General features: G+C 46.2%; 1 protein-coding gene across 3 annotated transcripts in view; it reads left to right on the top strand.

Moving 5' to 3' along the window:
- Positions 1-23,922, top strand: part of LNPK (lunapark, ER junction formation factor) — an 85,274-nt gene that overhangs the window by 47,883 nt on the left and 13,469 nt on the right. For all 3 annotated transcript variants that reach the window (XM_044272357.1, XM_044272358.1, XM_044272359.1), the window contains 3 exons: positions 15,002-15,085; positions 15,919-15,967; positions 17,725-17,943. In XM_044272357.1, coding sequence (XP_044128292.1) covers positions 15,002-15,085; positions 15,919-15,967; positions 17,725-17,943 — 352 coding nt within the window. The remainder of the gene's footprint in view (positions 1-15,001; positions 15,086-15,918; positions 15,968-17,724; positions 17,944-23,922) is intronic.

Consider the following 23,922-nt stretch of genomic DNA (forward strand, 5'->3'; position numbering starts at 1 on the left):
TTTCCGAAATGTTTTCCTCTTATTGAGTTTTCACAGCATTTGGAGCAAGCTAATTGCTTCTGCTAATAAATAATCTACAATCGATGCTGACAGCAGTTAATTGGCACCGAGACTTTATTCAGCAAAGCGCTTGGCTAACGACCTTCTTTAAATTAATAGCATTAAATGGTACGAGGAAATAAATCTGAGAAATTGCCTGTCATTTGCTGTCATGTCTAATAACTTCCGATAATGATGGCTGATAGATTTTTGCAGATTTCATTATTGAAGTTGCTGCATGTAATTATTCTCCTCATTATATGTAAACAATTAGCAACATTTGGTGTTTCCTTGCAATAAAGCCGTTAAATACCAACGATACATTTCTATCCTTTCTTGTAAAGAGCTTTAGTAGCGGAAGATCTGAGAAAGGAGTACTGCTCTGTATTACGTGAGATGCTTGTAGAGTAGGTATTATCTCTGGAAATGGCCTAGATTCAGCTCTAATACTGACTGCTTTCTGTTATTTCAAGGCTACTTGTGCTAAGGACACATTTAGCAAGTATCTATCACAGTGGGTTAATGTCGTTTATTAATGAAAAAAAATCACCTTAGGGCTGATTCGTGCGATTGGCCTGAGAAACGCGGACTGTGTGTCAGCAGCATCTCCCAGACCAATCTCGTCGCCCCCTGACCTGAACTGACTGCATTAGGCCTCCTGCACACCACCGTAGGTGTCCTGTTGCCGTATTGCAGACCCACAATACACGGGCACTGTTCCATGTGCATTCCGCATCACGGATGCGGACCCATTGACTTGAATGGATCTGCAAATCCTCCGGAGATGCTGAACGGAAGCACTACGGAGTGCTTCTGTAGTGGTCCGTTCCGTGCTTCTGTTCCGCAAGAAGATAGAACTTGTTCTATAGTTTTGTGGAACGGATGGATTGCGAACCCCATTTAAGTGAATGGGTCTTCGATCTGCTTGCTGCTGGCCCACGTTCGTGTGCAGGAGACCTTATAGTGATTTATGATAGTAAGTTCCTATCTGATTGTGGGTCTTTTGTACTGTACTCATGATAATGTGAGCACAGTAATAGACAAGTAGTGTGTGTGTGTGTGTGTATATATATGTGTGTGTGTATGTATATATATATATATATATATATATATATATATATATATATATATATATATATATATATATATATATATATATATATATATGTATTTTTTTTCATTTTATAAGACACACCTTTTAGAGTATGGAAATGAAAAAGGAAAAATACTTTTCGTCAGCCCCCTATCAGAGATAAAATTCAATAAATTAACTTTCTCTCCTTCTCTGCTGCCCCTCTAAAGATCTGATGTTCTCTCCAGCACTCGCTGCTCCCTGGTCTTCTCCAGACCCGCGCTGCACTGTGACCTGGCTGTGTACAATGTCAAGTCATAGTTCGCACACTACGTCCTAAAGCTGTTTGCAGTCGGGACATTTGCAGCGCCCGGAGGAAGACCAGGGAGCGGTGAGTACTGGCAGTGCTACAGTCACCGCTCCCTGCACCTCCTGCATACTAGTGAGCGCTATCATGATGAAAGCCTCACTAGTATTTGCTTTGTAAGAAACATTGCCATTTTTCCTCTACTTTTGGAGGAAATTCTTATACAGCGTAAAATATGGTGTGTGTGTGTGTATTGTATATGTTCACACACGATCCCTTTTCCAGAGCACTTTTCCTCAGTCTCTGGTTTCAGCCCCCTTGATCTCTGAACCAACCGGCAGCAGAAACAGTTATCACTTCAAAAGGAAAAAAACACAGTGCAGACCCGCAAGTAAAAGGATTCTTTGTTTTATTATACTTACAAAAGTCTGTTCTTTCAACATCGCTCATAAAAAATGGTTTTCCTGCCCGACCCGGGTTTCGCTACCTGCTTCGTCTGCCAGAGCATTGTGGAGCTGCAGAGAGAAGTTAAACGTTAAATAACTTTTCAGCGGAAACGGCTGGGGTGCAAAGGAACCGTAACCAGCAGCGGGGACCAGTTGAGTAAGAGCCCCACTGGGGGTTTGTTGGTGTATTCTAGCACAATACAAATGTTGCTCTCTGGCCTCCAAATGGTTAAAAATACATTTATTTCTTTATATATTTATTTTATACTCTCCTCTCCAGTCTCCCACTATTGCCATTCTGAATGTGCCCGGGTCACCGCTGTGCTCCACTTCCTGCTTTTGTTCTGAAAATTGCCAAAAATGCCTGGGAATGCTGCTAAGCCAATCACAGGGGGCAGAGATCACCGGTCTCAGCCACTGATTTGACTAAGTGGTATTCCCATTGCAATTTCTTGCAATGTTGAGAACAGGAGCTTGAATTGGAGCTCAGTAGAGACCAGCGGCAGGGCATTGGTGAGGTCAGTGTAAGATTTGCAAGCTATGAAAAGGAGTTATGATCGTGCTGAAATACCTCTTTAATATTAATTGATTTAAGCAGGTCATGTTTTGAGAAGTCATTCCCTTCAAACAGGAAATAAATATGTACTTCCTGAAACGTTATTCAACTTTTATTTGCTTGTGCTCAGCGAAACACATGCTGGTCTCATAGATGCACAGCTTATTACTCTACAGAATATGTGCCCCTTTAAAGGGGTTGTCGGGGATTGGGAAGATTGGTGTGTGGACAACAGTGCCCTAAATTTTACACTCATGCCTCTCCTACCTTTAACAGACAATCCTTATGCCACTTTTGCCATTGAGAAAATTCCCAGCCGGAAGTGCCGTATTTCTTACAGTCAGTGACGTACCGGGTCCCTTTCTGCCGGTGAAGCCTCCTCTTCCGCCCAGCAGTGAGCCCGACGATGTCACCAGCACTGATGGGCAGGCTTTAGTGCTGCCCTAGCCTGTAAAATGGCTATGGCAGAGCTAAAGCCCGCCCATTATAGCTGGTGACGTCACCGAACACACTGCTGGGCGGAAGCCTCCGCCCAGTAGTTTGTTATGGTAAGCAAAAGAGCCCTTGCACTGTGCGATCCTGCTCAGGGCAAGGGAGAGCATCGGAGCATGAACTTCTCCGATGCTAACCTCAGGGGGGCTGCCTGGATGAAATTATGGGTATGTCCGGGTTCAGCTCTGAACCTGGACAACCCCTTTAAGTAAGTAGGATTGAGGCAGGACATGGTTTTCAGCTTCTGAAATGTGTTCAAAGGTTTCCATTCACAGGCTACAAGCAGATATCTTTTAAAATGAAATTTTAATATTTTCAAGCTACATTATTATACACTAAAGTTAACCTGTCATCAGACTTCAACTTGCTAAACTGCTATAACAGCTACATAGGTGCTAGAGAGACCTTTCAGAATATGTCCATGTTTGTACATAACTGGAACGTCTTGAGGCTTAATATTGGTTCTGAACTCAGATTTAATCCATGTGTAATTCTTTCCTAATCTGATCCTTGTCTCATAACCAGAGAAAAAAATGATCTAAAAAGGGAGATTAGAAGCTATTAGGCTGTAAGCTGAGAGTCACGTCCTATACACTAAAGGCATTAGACTTTTTTAAATTGAGAACCTGGTCTATGATTAACTATTTTGAGCAAAGCTGAATTTGTATTAATGCAAGTGTATACGTCCATACTGTACAGCTTTCCTGATTTTAAGATTTGTCTTTTCCCCCAGCAGCTTGCACAACTTGTTCCTATCTTCCCAGTTATAATAGACAGGTGTATAAAAACATTGCAGAAATGGGATAATGTTTAGTACTTTCTTAACTCTGGCTTGGGGCAAACAAATACAAAAACACATTGAACTGTAGGCTATTAAATGATCTGTCTGAAGTTAAAGGGCTTCTGTCACCCCACTAAACTTTTTTTTTTATTTTTTATTTTTTTGGGTACTTATAATCCCTATCCTGCGATATATCTATACATTGTTATTAATAATTTTCGTTCTGTAGATAAGGCAAAAAACTTACTTTCTCGCCCAATTTCCTTGGGGGACACAGAAGACCTTGGGTATAGCTCATCTCCCTAGGAGGCGTGACACTAAGTGAAAACTGTTAAGCCCCTCCTCCATCAGCTATACCCTCAGCCTGGAGAGAGAGACTGCCAGTTTTTGCTTAGTGTCCAAGGAGGCAAGACACTCCCTGCTACTGCAGGGCTGTTTTCTCCTTGTTTAAATTTTGATTTTTACTTTTTTCTTTTCTTTTTGTTCCAGATCATCAGGGACAACAGAGACGCACTAGACCTCTCTGTTTCTCCCGGGGTTGAGCTGCGCCAGTGCCGGTCACCCGCACTGCTGCCTCCCCCACAGAAGACAAGGTGGATCAGGGCAGCCCAGCTCCCCTACATCCCGCCAGCGCAAGGGTCGCCCGCACGCCAAGTCCCTCTCCCAGCGTCCTGCCACTACGGTGCCAGTAGCTGAAGGGGCGACCCTGCTGGAATGGACCGAGGGTGAAGACGACTATGGTGAGAGAGTGGCTTCTCCAGCCCTACGTCCCCCACCCCCCACCCTGGTCTCCTGCGTGCCTGACCCCCCATACTTGGACCCTTCGGTCACTACTGGACCTAGGCTGGCCCCTGGGGTGCTGCGGGGCGACATTCCACTCCCTGCTCCCTCTCCTCCCTTCTGGCCCTCATGGGACATTTTAGCAGCAGAATGCTGCGAATAGGCAACCACATCGCCTCCCTTCACTTATCAGCGTCCCTCCAGGGAACGCTGTGCTCGCATCCTCATGGGCACCTGGTCTCAGGGTCCCCCCATCCCCTCACCGATGCGCTGCTCTGGACCGGGGGCCTTTTCCTGACGGCAGTGCTGCTTGGGCGACCGCACCTCCGGCGCTTCTTCCCGGCCTGCTGGGCCGCACTTCCTTCCCGGCCCCCGACTGTTCCGGCCTGCGGGGTGGACTCCCGCGGCCGGCATTTGGCTTGAGCACGATGCTCCAACGATTCCGGCCGGCCGTCGGCGACTTCCGGCCGGCCGGGCGCCGCAAATTTTGGCCCAGGCTTCGGGCCTACTGGGCCGCATTCCGGCGCTCCACCCGGGCCCCTGACTTCCGGTCCGCGGGGTGGGCTTCCGCGGCCGGTTTGTCCAGGCAGTCCGCTCCGGTTTCCTGTGCGGCCCCGGTCAGCCGGGTGCCGCAGAAAATTTAGGCCCCGGCTTCACGGCCTGCTAGGCCGCAAACTTCCGGCCTCTGTTGGAGGGGGCGGGAACTTCTCCGGGCGCGAATTCTTCCCGCCTGGAGGTTCCCCGCCCCCAGGGGATCGCGGCGCCGCCACCTCCTCCCTTCCAGGTTGGTTGGCTGTTAACCCTTCGGGTACCGGCCTCCGTGCTTCAGTTTGTTTTGCTCGGCTGATGGGCCTATATGGCTGGCGCCCCGCCCCCCCCCCTCTACTTCTATGCTGGGCACCTGTATGGTGGCACTTCCTCTGCCTCAGTGAGGCTATTTTTTATTTAGAAATGCATAACATGGTTAAGCTAATGGATTTCTTGTGCGCTGCGCAGGACGCTGCAGCCTTATCTCAGTAGCGCCGCCTGTATGCGTGCTCCTTCCATGAGCGGCATGGTGTCGCACTCCCCGGCTGGTGCATGTTTCCCTTCTTTGCTCTCCGGGATACAGCGCTGGCCAAGTGCATGCGCTCTCCTTTTTCTTCGGTTGGCAGAGTTCGTCACCCTCCAGCTATGGTAACTGCCATGTGCAGACAACCCCTTCCTAGGCGGGATACTGCACTCTCTCGGGCTGCAGGCTTGCCTGGTGCATGACCCCCCGCTTAGGTGGAATACTGCACTCTCACCCAATACGGTGTTGGCCATGTGCACGAGAACGCTGCACTCATTGGATTCGCTGCAGGCCATGTGCGGAATGCTGCACTCATTGGATTCGGTCTTGTGCATGTCCTCATAGGTGGACTCTGCACTCTCACCAGATACGGTGTTGGTCTGGTGCACGACCCCCTTCCATAGGGGACCGCTGCATTTTCACTGGATTCACTGCCGGCCATGTGCGTGATTCCTTTCCATAGGCGAAACGCTGCTCTCACTGGATTTGATACCGGCCATGTGCATGACCCTCTTCCATAGGCGGAATGCTGCACTCACTGGATTCGCTGCCGGTCTTGTGCATGACCCCCTTCCATAGGCGGAATGCTGCACTCACTGGATTCGCTGCCGGTCTTGTGCATGACCCCCTTCCATAGGCGGAATGCTGCACTCACTGGATTCGCTGCCGGTCTTGTGCATGACCCCCTTCCATAGGCGGAATGCTGCACTCACTGGATTCGCTGCCGGTCTTGTGCATGACCCCCTTCCATAGGCGGAATGCTGCACTCACTGGATTCGCTGCCGGTCTTGTGCATGACCCCCTTCCAGGGGCGGAATGCTGCACTCACTGGATTCGCTGCCGGTCTTGTGCATGACCCCCTTCCTCTAGGCGGAATACTGCACTTCATTGATTATGGTGCTGGGCAGCCGGCCATGTGCATAACCCCCTTCCATAGGCGGTATGCTGCATTCTCATTGGATTCGCTGCCGGCCTTGGGCATGCCTTCTTCCCTCAAGCGCCATGCATACACCCTCACTGACTGGGGTCGTTCTCTCGCTGATAAGTTGCTGGCCGCGTGCAGGACCCCCTTCCATGGTGGGACGCTTGCAACTCACTAAATCCACTGCCGGCCATATACATGTTCCCCCTTCCGTGGGCGGTGTACGGCACTCTTACTGGATTTGCTGCCGGCCATGGACATGTCTCCTTTCCTCAGGCAACATACACACACTCTCACTGACTGTGTTTGTTCTCTCGCCGGTGTGCTGCTGGCCAGGTGCCTGACCCCCATCCATGGCGGGGTGCTCGCATTCTCCCTGGTTGCAATACTGGCCATGGGCATGGCTTCCCCTTCTGGGCGGCATACTGCACTCTCACCAGATACGTTGCTGGCCTCTAAGATGGGTGGAATGCTTGCACTCCCATTGGATACGGTGCTGGCCTTGTGCGTGACCACCCCTCATTCCATGGGTGGACCTTGTGTACGCTCACAGGACTCACAACTGTCCTTGTATGTGCTGTGCTGGACTTGTACTTGTCCCCATTCATTGGCGAAGTAGTTGTACTCTCACAAAATTCGGTGTTTGGTGGATTGTTGCACACTCACTTAATGCTAGGATTACCCTGTGCATGTCCCCCTTTCACTAGGTGGACGTCCTGCTGGATGCGGTGTGGCCATGTGCATGGCCCTCTTCTGGGCGGAATATGGTATGTCTTCCTTCTCTGAAGTAGGTGCTGGTCTTGGGCATCACCCCCTTGTGGGGCGCGCTTTGCACGCTTGCTGCCCGCACTGTTTGCCAAGTACATTGCCCTCTCTTCTGGGCGGACTGCTTGCGCTCCGTCGCATGCCATACTAGTCTTGTGTATGTCCCCCCTTCTGGTTGCACTTTGCACTTCTGTGGTTTCTGTGGGGCTCTGTGGCTGGCCCTCCTTGCTGTATGACTATTTCGCAGTGGGCGGACGCTCTTGGGGGCTGCTACTCTGTGCGTTGTTGGGCCATGTATGCCTTCTCCTTCCGTAGGTGGGTTGGCTTTCTCACTGCTTATGGGGCTGCTTGTACGTATGCCTCCATTCTTCCTGCGACTTGTCGTTTTTCTCTTGGGATACGGTGATTGCTGCCGGCCTGGCACTCTTCTCTGAGGAGATCTTTCTGTTCACCTGGCCTGGACGGACTCTATTGTTCTCTACTGCAGCGAGCTGGGTGGTATCCATTCTCTGTTCGGAGGGTATATTTGGTGTTTCCGTTGTGACGGTATCCACCATATTCGTTGGCCCTTCCGCCTGGGGAGTGTTTGTGGTTCCTGGATGCGTACCCATTAGTTACCCTGTGGCATTGCTTCCCAGCGCAAGCGGTCACATGGTCTGGAGTGCTGTCTCCAGCGTTCCTCGCAGTCTACGTTGGCTCTGGCCGGATTACGGTTCCCTCGCCTGTTGCCATTCCTCCTCCTGGATGCGTTTTGGTTTGAGTCCTTCCTGTTGGCACCTTCCGTGCTTCAGTTTGTTTTGCTACCAGGTTCTAGCCTCTCTTTTCGAGCAGGTCGCCCAACTTCTCTTGGTTGCTCGATTACGGAGGTCTCAGGGACCTCCACTTTCGATTCGTTAGGGTATTCGCCTTCTGCGAATTGGTGAGCCGGACATCTCGGAGTAGCGGAGTTCTGCTTTTGAGCGGTCCTGTGGCTTCCCTGTTGCCCACTCCTCCTTGCGGTTGGAGGGTGTCATCCGTCTTCTCGGCTATTTTTCTCTCGACGGCTCTGTTTTGGCTTCTCCTGGGTCAGTTTTACTCCGATGTGGCTTCTGCCCCGGCCGGGCTTCAGAGGCTGTTCCTTCACTGCCCTCCCCCCTGGGGAGACCATGGTTGTTCATATGGATGGTCCCGGTGTTCCTTATGACCTCGTACTGTCTCCATTGTTCACACTGGCTGTACTAGCTGTGTGCCTATTACCGGGTTTGCCGCATTCTGTCCTCCCGCTGGGTGCAGATTACTTTTACCATTCTGGGCGCTGGTCCTGCTTGGACTTTACCTTCTCGGTAACCTGGCGTGCCTACTTTCTTCTGTCAAGATTACCCTTCAAGCCCCCACTTCGGGTCTGTAGAACACCTTACTGTGGTGGCTACAACGACGAGGACTTTAGCCTGACTTGTCCTGGAGTCTGTTGGAAACTGGCCGGGTCCCGTTCGGTTCCTTCCGTTTTGTCCATCTGCTCCCCCACTCCGCGTGGATTCGGGACGGCGTTGCTCGGGGGCCGACGGGACCGGTTTTCCCAACCTTTTTGCCGTGTCACTGATTTGCGCTTACTCGCATTGGATTTCCTCCCGTCTGCCCGGACGAGTCCAGCGAGCACACTAGTGTTCGCTCCCGGCCGTGCTTCGTCCAGGTTCTGTTGTCTGACTTAGGGTCTTCCCTGGGGTTCTTTAGAAAGCTGGGCATTCACCCAATTCTGCCTTTCTCTTCCCGTGATTCGGTCTTCTCCAGTCTGGCCTGGACCTGCGACTGGGACTCTGTTACTTGAAGTGTCTGCAGTTTTTTGCTTGGACATCTCCGACTCTTGTCGACGCTCGGTCTCTTGTTTCCAGGAGGTCCGCGCCAAGGTTCACGGCTCCTGGGTGCTTTCCTCCGCTTAACCACATGGCTATTGCTGTGGTTACTGCTCAAGGGCAGGGCTCTGTTTTTTTGGTGTCACCGTTCATTTCACCAGAGCGGTTGGTGCCTCCGGGGCCGGAGGCATTGGGCTTCAGCCATGTCATTGTGCAGGGTGGCCACGGTCTTCCTTGCACTCTTTACCAGGTTTTCCTGGGTGCGTGCTCTGGCTTCGGCGGCGGCTGCTGCCTTGGGCCGCCTGGTTTTTGCAGGTGGCATTTCCTTGCTGCCTTTGGGTGCTTCGCCTTGGTGCTGTGGTCCCTCCCCTCTTGGACTGCTTTTGAACGTCCCAAGGTCTTCTGTGTCCCCCAAGGAAATTGGGCGAGAAAACGAGATTTTTGTATAACTTACCAGTAAAATCTCTTTCTCGCTCTTTCCTTGGGGGACACAGCACCCACCCATTCATTGGTTTTTTTCTGCACGGTTTCCGAGTTTTGTTTACCCGTTGGGTAGTTGGCTTGTTGTTTCCACTTGTTGGACTTTGCCTTTTCTCACTACTTGGACACGCAACTGGCAGTCTCTCTCTCCAGGCTGAGGGTATAGCTGATGGAGGAGGGGCTTAACAGTTTTCACTTAGTGTCACGCCTCCTAGGGAGATGAGCTATACCCAAGGTCTTCTGTGTCCCCCAAGGAAAGAGCGAGAAAGAGATTTTACTGGTAAGTTATACAAAAATCTCGTTTTTATAATATGCTAATTAACTGTCTACCAGCAAGTAGGGCGTCTACTTGCTGGTAGCAGCCGCAAAAAAAACGCCCCCTCCTCCTGTTGATTGACAGGGCCAGCCGCGATCTCCTCCTCAGGCTCTCTCAGAGCGCCTGCGCCGAATTAAGACAGGCGCGCGATTTTTGAAATGCAGACAGGGCCAGCCGGAGGAGGAGATCGCGGCTGGCCCTGTCAATCAACAAGAGGAGGGGGTGTTTTTTTGCGGCTGCTACCAGCAAGTAGACTCCCTACTTGCTGGTAGACAGGTAATTAGCATATTATAAAAGTAAGTTTTTTGCCTTATCTACATAACGAAAATTATTAATAACATAATGTATAGATATATCACAGTATAGGGATTATAAGTACCCCCCCAAAAAAATTAGTTTAGTGGGGTGACAGAAGCCCTTTAAGATCAGATGCATCACACAAGGTCAGTGACTGGCTGCAGGGGGCACATGTTGTCAACAAGATGTCACCGCTGCAGCCAGGTAAATTTAAGCCTGGTCGGAGTTGCAGGGTGGGATCTGTCAGGTAAGTACTTGCCTGTTCTTTAATTCAGGCGAATCCTATGGGTTATTTGTTTCCTCCTGAAACTGGATAACCCCTTTTTAAGCAAGCTATTTGTTCTGAAATACTTTGTGTAGAACTCCCAACATTAAATGAGTAAGGGAGGGTTTTACATGACTATACGATTGGACTAGCCTTGGGATAGGCCAACCATATCACACTGGTGGGGATCTGACTCCGGGCACCTTCACAGATCAGCTGATTGAACGGACCAGGCGTCCCCTCCATTTTTACATGATGCAGAATGGGACGGAGCTGCTGTGAACTGTAAGGGGCTGTTCATGTGACATTTTAGCGATCCACTGGGCTCTCTGCCAGGAGATATGTTTGATTATCTGAAAATGGTATTCGGATGTATCCCTCATAAGATTTACTTTGGTGGAACAAAGGGAGTCCAAAAGATTAGTCTAAATTAAAATTCTCTTTGCTTTACGGAAGTAAATGATTTGTTGAGGGACATGTTTGAATACCCTTTTCAGTTATTGAAGCATGTTCCCCTGGCAGAAATCCCAGTGGAGAGCTAAAGCGTAATGCGAACAGCCCCTAATACCAGACACGGCCACTACCAGTAGGAAAGGCCATCTATTGCCCATAGCAGTCCTTCATCATCCAGGAATTAATGCTATAACGGCACTACAGGCTACCTGTGTCGTCATTTTCATAAATGTAGCATAGATCTTTATTTATTAATTTTTTTGCGCTTATTCATTGTTTATGGGATGATATATATTGTGTAAAGTTTGTATGAAAAGCCTTTACTTTTTGTTACCTTTGATCTGTGGTGTTAGGCTCTGAATGTTTAGGTTACTATTCTGCGGGGGCAAGTTAAAATCGGGTCACGGGGAGTATTCTATAGCACCATACCCTCTAATACTTTGCCTCCATCATAAGTACATACAGCATAGCATGTAAATAATATCACAGTAATATGACCCATTATTCACACCAGACTGGTAAATGCAGTACTGATTAAGTCAAGCTAGAGGGTGAATAAATAGCAATTATATCAAATAGATTATGGTTAACGTCCTCTCTGATTTGTAGTGTGTGTTTTATTTTATTTTTATTAATTTTTTTTTATTAGCTTTTTCCCTTCTTCATCATCAACAGACAAGCATTAAGTAGGTTATCCAAACCCTATAATGCCCCCTCTAATGCCCGGGCCCCTCACAGGTTGTACTTGCCTTGGTGGGGAAGCCGCCAATGGCAAGCCGCTACGGGAACGAGCCTCCCCAGCATTGCGGGTGATGCTAGGGAGGCTCGTCCCCATCGTGGCCTGCTATTGGCTGCCCTCGGAGCCTCTTACACCACCCCCCCCCCACCGGATGTTTTGATCTGCGCAATGGGGAGATACCGTGCGCCCTGGCATCAGTAGTGACACCTGATGCCAGGGCGCACTGTAAGTACAACCTGTGTGAGGGGCCCGGGCATTATAGGGGTTGGATAACCCCTTTTTAAAGCTTCTTCCGGCTGTGATACATCTCTCTAGAGTTTGCCTCTGTGACATCTTTGACTCTTTGCTTTTCCACCACATGCCTCTCATGCTAGTCCAGCAGGCTGCTTGTTGTCTACTATGTAATGCTCACCTCCACACTTTAGATGTAAATTAGCTTGTATCTCATGTCAGATACTTTGGAGACAGCAAAAGAACCGCACCACAATAAGGATTGTCACGATAACATTTTGATTCGATTTTAACACCATAAAAAAGTATTGCGATACTCAATACCATTTGATATCACGCGGAAAAAATCGCCCAAAAAGCAGCATACATTCCGCATTTTATGGAACGTCCGACCCATAATAGAATAGTCCTATCCTATTTTTTTGGGGGGGGGGGGGGAAGGTGACAAAAAAATAGCGAATTGCACGGTTTAGATTTTTTTCTGTTAGGGCGTCTACGCATAGGAGATTTTATAAATATTTGAATAGTTTGGACTTTTCGGACGTGGTGATATGTAATATGTTTTATTGTTTATATATTTTATATGTAAAATTGGGAAAGGTGGCAATTTAAACTTAAATCTTGGGGTGTTTTTTTTATTTTTTTTTACTTTTATTTAATAATTATTAACCCCCTTAGGGGCTAGAACCTGGGATCCCTTGTCCTATTCACCCTAATAGAGCTGTATTAGGGTGAATAGGACTTTACGCTGTCTCTCCTGCCCTGTGCGTTGTGCACACGGCAGCAGGGAGCTTACCATGGCAGCCAAGGCTTCAGTAGCGTCTTGGCTGCCATGGTAACCTATTGGAGCCCTGCGGGGAGGGAGAGACTCTCTCCTTTTCCGCGCTGAGAGCAGTGCGCGCCATGTTCTCTGATACTAGGCTGTGCAGTAGCACAGCCTAGTATCTGCAAAAGGCAAATCTCGGTATCCAATCCATCCGGGTACAAAATTATCGATAATTCGATACTGGTGCAACCCTAACCACAATGGTCATTGCTGATTTCCAGCACAAGAAGAAACACTAAGGCCTCTTTCACACGGGCGAGAATTCCATGCAGGTGCAATGCGTGAGGTGAACGCATTGCACCAGCACTGACTCTGCACCAATTTACTCCTTTGGGGCTGTGCACATGAGTGGTGATTTTCACGCATCACTTGTACATTGCGTGAAAAACACGCAATATAGAGCATGCTGCGATTTTTCACGCAACGTACAACGTAAAAGTTGAATGGACCGCGATTTTCATGCATGGTTGCTAGGTGACTATCGGGATGGGGACCCGATCTTTATAACATGTTTATTAGGGAAAATAATGGCATTCTTAATACAGAATGCCAAGTAAATTAATCCCTAATTTACTTAGCATTCTGTATTAAGAATGCTATTAAAAAAATAAATTAAATAAATTAAACTTGCCTCATCCACTTGTTCGCGCAGCCCAGCTCGTCGTCTTTCTTCTTTTTTGAGGACCTGGGAGGAAAAGGACCGTTTGGTGACGTCACTGCGCTCATTACATGGTCCATCACATGTGAGGAGCGCAGTGACTTCACCAAAGGTCCTTTTCCTCCCAGGTCCTCAAAAAAGAAGAAAGAAGACTAGCTGGGCTGCGCGAACAAGTGGATTAGGCGAGTTTAATAATTATAAATTTTTTTAACCCTTCCATCCCTAATTTACTTAGCATTCTGTATTAAGAATGTTATTTTCCCTTATAACCATGTTATAAGGGAAAATATTAAAATCTACACAACACCGATCCCAAACCCGAGCTTCTGTAAAGAAGTTCAGGTCTGGGTTCCAAACATGCCCATTTTTATCACGTGCGTGCAAAACACATTAAATGCTTTGTACTTGCGCTGAAAAATTGCTGCATTTTCCCGCAACACCCCTGTTAAAGAGGCCTAGGTCTCCTTGCAGACGAGCGTGTCTGGATGCGTTGCGTCTGCGATCAGGGAAAATCGTGCGAGTAGGTATGCAATTGCAGTCAGTTTTGATTGCGTTCCAATATTCATTTTTCATCGCGCGGGTGCAATGCGTTTTGGTGATTAAAAAACTGACTGTTGTGCCCAGACCCGAACCCGCACTTCTTCACTGAAGTTCGGGTATGGGATCGGTGTTCTGTATATTTTTATTATTCTCCATTATAACATGGTTATAATGGAAAATAATAGCATTATTTAATTCAGAATGCTAAGTAAAATGTCCATTGTGGGGTAAAAAGAAAAAATATATGTAACTCCCCTCATCCACTTGATCGCGCAGCCTGGCTCGTCTTCTTTCTTTCTTCTTGCAGGACCTGGCTGGAAAAGGACCTTCGGTGACGCCATTGCGCCTACCACGTGGTGAGCGTAGTGACGTCGGCGCAGGTCCTGCTGAATGAAGATAGAAGAACCTTCTATCTTCTTTCAGCAGGACTTGCGCTGACGTTACCGCGCTCACCACGCGGTGAGCGCTATGACGTCACATAAGGTCCTTTTCCAGCCAGGTCCTGAAAGAAGACGAGCCCGGCTGCGCGATCAAGTGGATGAGGTGAGTTACATATTAATTTTTTTAACCCCATTTTACGTAGGATTCTGAATGAAATAATCCTATTATTTTCCATTATAACCATGTTATAATTGAAAATAATAAAGTAAATGGGGTCCCGGGTAACTCATCCCTCGTCTCCTAAGCAACCATGCGTCAAAATCGCATTGCATCCCCACATGCTTGCGGATACTTGCGATTTTCACACATCTCCATTCATTTCTATGGGTCCTGCATTGCATGAAAAACGCTGAATATAGAACATGCTGCGATTTTCACGCAACACACAAGTGATGCGTGAAAATCGCCGCTGATCTGAACAGCCCCATTGAAGTGAATGAGTCCGGATTCAGTGCGGGTGCAATGCGTTCACCTCACGCATTGCACCCGCGTGGAATTCTCGCCCATGTGTCTAGCATCTCTACTCCGTCTTTTAAACTACCTATAGTTCTAGTGCATGTGATCCAGTGTGTATGGCGGCAGTGGAGGGCAGGAAAAGTGCAGCCTGTAAGACTTCTGGACGGGGTGTGTTAACTCGTTAGCTGTTTGACTTGTCTTTAAATGTTTGTAACAAATAAACTTCAACCCTATTTATATAATGTGTCTTGTATTTCAGCTCGAGGAAGTAATGGAAACAGAAACTTACAAAGCAGCTAAACTGATTCTTGAACGCTTTGATCCAGATTCAAGGAAAATCAAGGTAAAGTTTATTCGTAAGGGACATTACACTGGTCAACTACAAATAATATATATTTTTTTTTTCCTTCCTTTTTTATTTTTCTTGGGAGTTCCCATCTAGTCTCCTACAGAGATTAGTGTACCTGTCAAGTTTTCCTGTCCCTTCAGTCCCCATGCTCCCACTGCGTTCCATTGTTTACAACCTGAACTTCCAGGTTGTGGGTGTAGATGAGCAGCAGCCACAACACTATATCTTTCCCTGGGCCGAAAAACTCCACCCACTCCACCCTCAATCATCCCCTTGCATCTTCGATATTACGAGTTGTAGACTCCGCCTTCCCTGCTTGTGTAGATTGAGAGCATCGAGCAGCCCATTCCAAGATCACATGGGTCTAACATCACGACCGTTCGGGCAGGGTTTCTGTGAGAGGGGATCATCATGGGAGGCCTGGTCGTGATGTCAGAGGAAATGGTCTCCACAGACAACACAGTCATGTGACCTCTCTCCTGAGACAGAAAAAGTTGTGCAAGTACATTAGTGAGTTGCAGGGGAAGCACAGGCAAAGGGATACGTTTATACCTGGATAACCCCTTTTGAGTAGTTTTTTATTTTTTACTTTCCAGATTCAGCTCCTTGTTAATGGGTAATATATGAAATGCCTTCCTGTGAAGACTGATCTCACTAACATTTATTGCAGGACAATTAGGGCAGAAATATTAGTTTTTTAGTTTTCTTATTAGTTTTAGCAATATTATTAGTTTTCTTTTTGGCCTGAGGTTGCTGTGCAGTTTATCTGCTGGATATTTTAGCCATTATTTACTGATGATTTATTGTATTTTCTTTCACTATTAAAGGAACTTGAATCTCCTGCTGGCGTTCCTAGCACTCCAAAGCCCGGCCAAGGTACTTGAAATCTTATCTGTATGTGCTGTGCTTTGTTCTAAAAAAAAGTTGTTGTTCTCAGTAGCAAGCAATGAGTTTACGGCCTTTTTTATAATTTTATTTTTTATTTAATTTTTTTTATACACTGGCTAGATTCTGGTAGGCAACACAGATTTTATTAATTTGTACAATAGTTTTTATGCACAAATCTCACTGTGTGTTGCTTTTGAGAGTGCATGTGATCAGCATTTTAACATTTCCCCTTACCCTATTAATATGGGGCTCAAGGTTGAGCATGCGCCCTGCATCTCCATTCATTCTCTATGGGACTACTGGAGATAGTACAGCAATCTGCTATCTTTGGCCGTTCTATATAGAATGAATGGGGTAGCAGGCCAATGCTTGACTTGCCATTCCATTAGGCCGGAGTTAACACAAAAGTGATAACCTGTAATTCATATGATCATTTAAAGGGCCCCTGCATCATGAAAATGTTATCCATATCGAGCGATATGCAGTAGGTTCTGTGCATTAAAGGGGTTATCCAGCCCCTATAATGAGCCACCCCAATGTCCGGGGCAACTCGTATAGATTATACTTACCTGCTCCCCGCACAGCGGCCGCTGCATCTCCCCGTCGCACAGATCAAAACATCCAGCAACAGGGGGATGCAGCCAATATCAAGACATGACAGGGCCGAGCCTCCCTAGCATTGCGGGTGATGTAAGGGAGTCTCGTTCCCATTGCGGCCTGCTATTGGCTGTTCTCCTGTTCTCAGGATAGTTGGGCAGTCCCAGTTGTTGGACCCCCACAACCAGTTATTCTACATCAGTGGATAGGAGTTAAAGGGGTAGTGCAGAGAGTACATATCACCAAGATAGGCCATCAATATCTGATTGGTTTGGGACAGACTCCTTGCACCCCTGCCCATCAGCTGTTTGAAGAGGAGGCCGCGCTTGTACGAACGCCACTTCCTCTTCAAGATTACTCTGCGTGCCGTCTCGAAAGTCACAGTGGCGCAGTGTAATTACAAGTGCTTGTTCCATTCGGCTGAGGATAGTTCATCAATCTGTACTCTGCACAACCTCTTCAAAGTTTAGTAACTGGAACAGCCCTTTAAAAGTTCCTAATGAGCTGTCTGACCTGCACATATGCACTTTGAAAGCTTTTTTTTTTTAAATTATTTTTATTGAGCATACAAAATACACAAGGAATATAAAGTACACACAACGGTATGTACCGTACGAAAATCGGCCAATAGCAGGCCGCAATGGGAACGAGACTCCCTAACATCACCCGCGATGCTAGGGAGGCTCGGCCCTGTCATGGCTTGCTATTGGCTGCATCCCCCTGTTGCTGGATGTTTTGATCGACGGGGAGATGCAGCGGCCGCTGTGCGGGGAGCAGGTAAGTATAATCTATATGAGTTGCCCGGACATTGGGGTGGCTCATTATAGGGGCTGGATAACCCCTTTAATGCACAGAATCTACTGCATATCGCTCGATATGGATAACATATATTTTCATGATGCAGGGGCCCTTTAAATGACCATATGAATTACAGGTTATCACTTTTGTGTTATATTCACAGTCGGCTGTTCCAAAAGTTTCCTTTGTGCTTTTAGTTTGGCACCACTTATTTTCCGGTCTCTACAATATTTTTTTTTTTCCATCCTTCTTGTGACCATTTTTACAGTGTTACTTGATCTCTATTACTTGCTTTCAGCACGGTGTAAAGAATCATTAAATTTCTTATGTACTGTACACACTTCCCTCAGATCTGCGCCAGAGGACGGCAGCTCAAAGAAATATAAGTGTGTCTACCCCAGTAAACCCGAGCCAGGGAACTCCCCAAGTTCCTGGGATGTTGGCGGCAACTCCAGGTCTTCAAAGGGACACTTCAGCTCCTGGTGGACCCCCTGAGCGGACTGTTCAGCCAGGATTACAGTCAGGCCTCGTACCAAGACGCCCTGGTTCGCCTGCAATATCTGGAATGGGTAAACAGAGCACTTACTGTTATTTACAGTTTATATAGTTTTCTCTGGTTACCAATAAACCAGGTAATATTCAGACACCATGGCAATGGCATTTCATTTGGAAATAGGAGCACAGTTATCTGATTAAGCAGGAGTTCCATATTCAATTAGCCATAACTCTTTACAGCTGGCACCTTGTGATACTGAAGCCTATTGCTCGCGCTCGTTTAACTGTTATGGCTTCTTTGTTTAAATGGCAATAAAACTTTGCAGTGTTCTGTAGTCAACGATATATAGCATACCTTTTTACAGCCCTGGGTTTAGGAAAGCTTCAGATTTATATGGATCCGTTATAAAGGCAAACACGTCTAGAATATATATTTTTACTTTACAAATACCTGCAGTTTTCCTTTTAAGTTTTTTGTCTGTAGAGCTTATTGGAACAGATCCATCTAGATTCAGTGTGTGGACTGATGGGCATCAAATGTTTTGCTGATGGGGAGAAGAAGGCTTATTTCACATGAGCGTATTTTCCATCCAGTTGTGATCCATTGTGTGAACTTGCAGCTTTTCACTGACCATCTTTTCCTTGCAGCATATTCTATATTGTCTGTTTTTAACACAGCCCTTGCCACATAGAAATGAATGGAGCAGCCTGAAAAAGTGAAGGCATCTGGATGTAATGCGTTTTTCACTGATGGTTGCTAGATTTTGAGTGTCGTTCAGTTATTCTTCACGAGTGTGAAAAAGATGCGAAACGGATGCAATCCGGACAGAAAAAAACGAAACCCCGAATGCAATTTTAACTTGCGTGCAAAACTCATTTTTTCATGGGGCAGAATGACGCATTCCATATCGCTCGTGTGAAAGAGGCATAGCAAATGTTTGCTTCACAGTTTTGAGGCCTTTAGCGTTGCCCTGCCTGTGTACCTTCCTGTAAGAATTAGACATTGTAACCCTGTGTTAGTAGAGAATTAAAAATGTATACTGTGAGGCTTCAGTGTAAATTTAGTAAACTCCCTGCTTTTTGCATATATATTTTTTTTATTAGGAAATAGTCTACATCGGGGCTTCTGTTATCATGATTTTGAGGGTTCTAGCTACCAGACCTTCAGTGAACTTGAAGGATTCCCATGCTCTGATTTACAAGAAAATTATAGCCAGTTTCCAGACTTATCACACTTTCCCAGGTGTTTTCACTGTTTGCAGCTACATCATGGCTGTCTGGATGCATCCTAATATAAATCATTGTTTCCTATTGATTGTTATTTTTGTACCATTTACTATTTTGCAAAGTCGGTTTGATCCCCAAAAAATTGGGTTAAGGATTAGGAAGACATGCCTTGTTTCTTTCAAATACCGATCCACACCTGTCCATGGGTCGTGTCTAGCAATGCAGTCCAGTCCCATTCAGTGAATGAGGCTAAGCTGCAGTACCTCACTCGCCCTGTGGACAGTTTTAGGAAACAGCCATGTTTTTCTAATCCCTTACAACCACTTTCAAATTAATCTGTCTGATTTCACCTGAATGTATTTGTCAGCAGGATTACATCCCAATTTATTTTTTTCTGCCCATAATATGGGACTAATGTTAATCTATTGGGCTATTCACATGGTTGTGTATATACTATATCTTAAAAACGCGGCTTCACTATCAGAGTTGAGTCAGGTTCGAGGTTTAAGTGAATTGCGTAATGGATTCCGTTCACACGGAATCCATCGTGTAATTGAATGTCAGCATGACGCATAATACAAGCCCCGAGGGTTCTGTTCTGCTGGCCATACACTTGTATTATGCGGCATGCCGGCATTGAATTATGTTATGGATTCCATGAGAACGGACTCCATTACATAATTCCCTTAAACCTCAAACCCGCCAGAAGGCAGGTTCGCTGAACTCTGCTCACTACTTTCATCCATTTTGAAGCTAGTGCGGATTGTTCAAAGTGCGGATACATCCACATGTCATCAGTATTTCATCCGTCATGATTATTTATTTTTTGAATGTCTTGTAGTTCAGTTTCCTTTTTTATTTTTATTTTTTCCCTCTCTCAAGTATGCCCCCTCGTTCCCTCTAAGGGCTCATGCACACGACCGTATGCCCTCCGAGACATACGGTCCGTGAGCGGGCCATATGTCCCGGAGTGGCATACATCGTGCGCATGGGAGCGCACAGCATCATAGGTAACTATGATGCTGTGCGCATCGGGCCGCCCGCAGGTCTATTGTCCCACACTCATAATATCATGAGCGCGGGACAATAGTCCTGCGTGCGGCCCAGTGCACACAGTATCATAGTAACCTATGATACTGTGTGCACAATGTATGCCGCTCCAGGTCATATGGCCCGCTCACGGAGCGTATGTCTCGGAGGGCATACGGTCGTGTGCATGAGCCCTAAGAGAGAGAATGAATGGAAGCACTGAATGGCCGTTCCTTTGTGTGCTTGGACGCTTGCTGTGAAGAGAGCAGCTGGGAGGCTTGACTGTTTCTAACCCGAGTAGCAGATGACAGTTTTGGCCAACATGTGCATCCACACCGTGTAGTATTTTACATAGTATGGCATTATGAGGTGAACACATTTATATTGAGCTCCAGCGTGGAGCAATTAAACGTTAGTAGCTAGCAATCCAAAAGTGTTACATTGTTCACAAAGGAAAATATATTCAGACACACTTTTTATTCACCCCAGGTTGGTAACTTTTTTTTTTTTTTACTTGCTTAATTTTCCCAAAATATAGTTTTGGCATTAATGCACACGATGCATGCTATTAAATGTTCCTGCTGATATTTCACCACAGTTTGTGGAGGGAAAAATCAATTGTTTGATTCCTTGCTACTGTGATCCCATATGTTGGAAAATGAATAACCAGCAGGTAGTTGAGAGTATGCCAAGCCTCCAGAAATGACCAGTAGTCCTACAGTGATTGCTTTGATGTTTGTATTAATTACTGTTGTCGGTAACAGCGTGAGTAACAAGATGCATGGAGGAGAGGCGTGCGAGTCCAAGACCACTGTAAGGAGTATAGTTATGTGTCTTTTGATACTGTTTCAGTTGTTTTTCTTCTATTTGTCTTCCCAAATCGGAGAATAACTAACTTTAAAGTGGAATTCCTCTCAAAATGGTGGATAGTATCTTAAATTTGATATGCCCCATCCCTGCAAACAACAAAAAAAAAACTAAAAAAAACTTGAAAATCAAGTCTAAGTTGTCCTTTTTATTCAGGCATAGCAGATTTTGTATTGCAAATCTGTGACGAGGTGTAGAGCAAGGCTAGTGGCTGGGATTTAGCAAAACCTCATTACCGTGTTAGGGCGTGCTGTAGATAGGTTGCAGAGTTTTGCTTTGCAATGATAAGGTTGTAATCGTCATGTAAGTCACTGTTCACATATGTGCTGTGGCTTCCTTTAAAAAAAGGAAGCTGTAGCGATGTGCCGGATAAATTGTGTAATAGACCCTGTGGACTTATGATGGGTTTTGTCGTAGTTTCCTGCACTCTTGTTGCTTTTAAGGGACATAAACCCTAGTGCGGCCACCAAGTCAAGTCAAATCTAAACCCAAGCCTAGCCCACGGATTTTTGCAGTTGGTTTGTCACCAATTCTAAGGGGGGAATATTTTAAGTCTGTTTTGCTTGAGCCTTTGTTGGAGTACTTTGTGTCACATTTATGAAATGTCACCGGGTGTTTGATAAATTTGGCTTGTTTTTAAACCGAACACCTTCTGTCTAGAAAAGCTTCTCCAGTTTTCCTACTCCACCCTCTTCCTGGAGTGAGAATGCGACATTTTTGTGACTTAAAAAAAAAAAAAAGTCTCGCAATAATAAATCTGTAGCGAAACTCCTTAAGATAGCTAATCACACCTACTTTTCCACCTATTTTACAAAACTGGAGTAAGTTGTGTAAAAATGCAAAAGGTCACCAAATTTTGTGCAAGTGCACCTAAGGCTACTTTCGCACTCTCGTTTTGGGCAGATCCGTCATGGATCTGCAAAAACTGATCCGTTACAATAATACAACCGCATGCATCCGTCATGAATGGATCCGTTTGTATTACCTGTAACATAGCCAAGACTGATCCGTCATGAACTCCATTGAAAGTCAATGGGAGACGGATCCGTTTTCTATTGTGTCAGAGAAAACGGATCCGTCCCCATTGACATTGTGTGCCAGGACGGATCCGTTTGGCTCAGTTTTGTCAAGTAGACAGCAAAATGCGGCAGGGCTCCAGAGCGGAATGGAGACTGATCGGAGGCAACTGATGCATTCTGAGAGGATCCTTTTCCATTCAGAATGCATTAGGGCAAAACTGATCTGTTTTGGACCGCTTGTGAGAGCCCTGATTTTGCTAACTGAAATCCAAAACGCATATGTGAAAATAGCTTAAGAAGTAAAAAAAATATTTGTGCAAGCGCTTAAATTTTGTGCAGCAGAGTGCAAAAAAAGTTGCAAAAGCCCTATTTTGCGACTTTTTGACGCCAGAATTCTGGAGTGAAGGTATGATAAATCAGGGCCTAAGACTTTAACCACAAAGCAGTGTCCGTATTTTGGTCCGCAGACATCGGACACGTGTGCATTCTGCGTTTTCCCCCCTCCCATCAGTAGAAAGTAGATTTTTGTCGCCTGCAGTACGGTTATGTTTTATAATCTGCAGATCGGCTGCATGGATCCACAAAAAATACTAATCTGCGCATGGCCCCATAGAAAGCAGAAAATGTGGATCGTACACAGATGAATGTGGTTGTGTGCACGAAGCCTAAGCATTCCTTTACCCTGGGTTCACACCTGAGCGTTTTACAGCGCGTTCAAACGCGCTGTAAAACGCTCAAGACATGAAATCCAATGCTTCCCTATGGGAATGGTTCACACCTGGGCGTTTTACAGCACGTACGAACGCGCTGTAAAACGCCCGACGCGCAAACAAGTACTTGAGCTTCTTTGGGGCGTTTTGACGCGCGTTTGTGGCCATAGGACACTGCAGTCAATGACACAAACGCGTTTACTATTACAAAAAACGCGCGACAAAAACGTGCGTTTGCGCAACGCTCAGGTGTGAACCCAGGGTGAAAGTGTCTTTGATGTCAGATTTCTTGCCAACGCTCATTGGCACGGCTGTAATACTTGGCGCCACTATTTGAAAGTCCAGAATATTATATCTAAATAATGTAATTGAAGAGAAATAGTTTTAAATGCCCTTTGGTTTATTGTTGGCCTATTCTTGCAGTTCATAATGAGGCCTAGCTATTGCTGCTGTGCATTTTTGTGGTTTTCTAGCAGATTTTCTAATCCTTCAATTAAGGCCTCATGCACACGGCCGTTGTGTGCCCGTGGCTGTATTGCGGACCCATTCACTTGAATGGGTCCGCAATCACGGAGATGCTGAATGGAAGCATGGATCGGAACCCCACGGAAGAACTACGGAGTGCTTCTGTAGCGTTTCTGCCCGTGCCTCTGCACCGCAAAAAAATATAACTTGTTCTATTTTTTTTGCGGAGCGGATGGGTCTCGATCCGTCCCAGCCGCTGCATGGATGTTGCCCGTGCATTGTGGACCACAAATTGGAGTCCCCTATGCACAGAATTGATGCACAACGTTCGTGTGCAAGAGACCTAACTATTGTGCAAATCTGAATCTGACTGGATTCATCTCTACAGCGCTTTGATAGTAAAGGTTATTTGTTGATGCAGCAATTAGATTTGCCAGATCTCAATTCTTTATTGTATGGGATTGTTAGATGTATGCTGCTTTCAGCAACCAGTAGGAGAATTGGCAGCATAAACCCAGTACGTATCTTGTGGACTGGTTTCTAATTGAGTCAAGCAAATTCCCTCTAATATTAGATTCCAAAAACAAAGAATTGCAATTGTTATAGATAAACTTACTGTTTGAAATAGAGAACATTTGACAGTTTCCGCATCTGGTATATTGGGAGTATCTGACCAGTGCTCATTTATCCAATAAATCTATTAGGGTCCATTCACACGTCCGTAGAATATTGCGGA

This window comes from Bufo gargarizans, chromosome 11 (genome assembly GCF_014858855.1).
Source record: "Bufo gargarizans isolate SCDJY-AF-19 chromosome 11, ASM1485885v1, whole genome shotgun sequence".
In the NCBI taxonomy this organism is placed as follows: domain Eukaryota; kingdom Metazoa; phylum Chordata; class Amphibia; order Anura; family Bufonidae; genus Bufo; species Bufo gargarizans.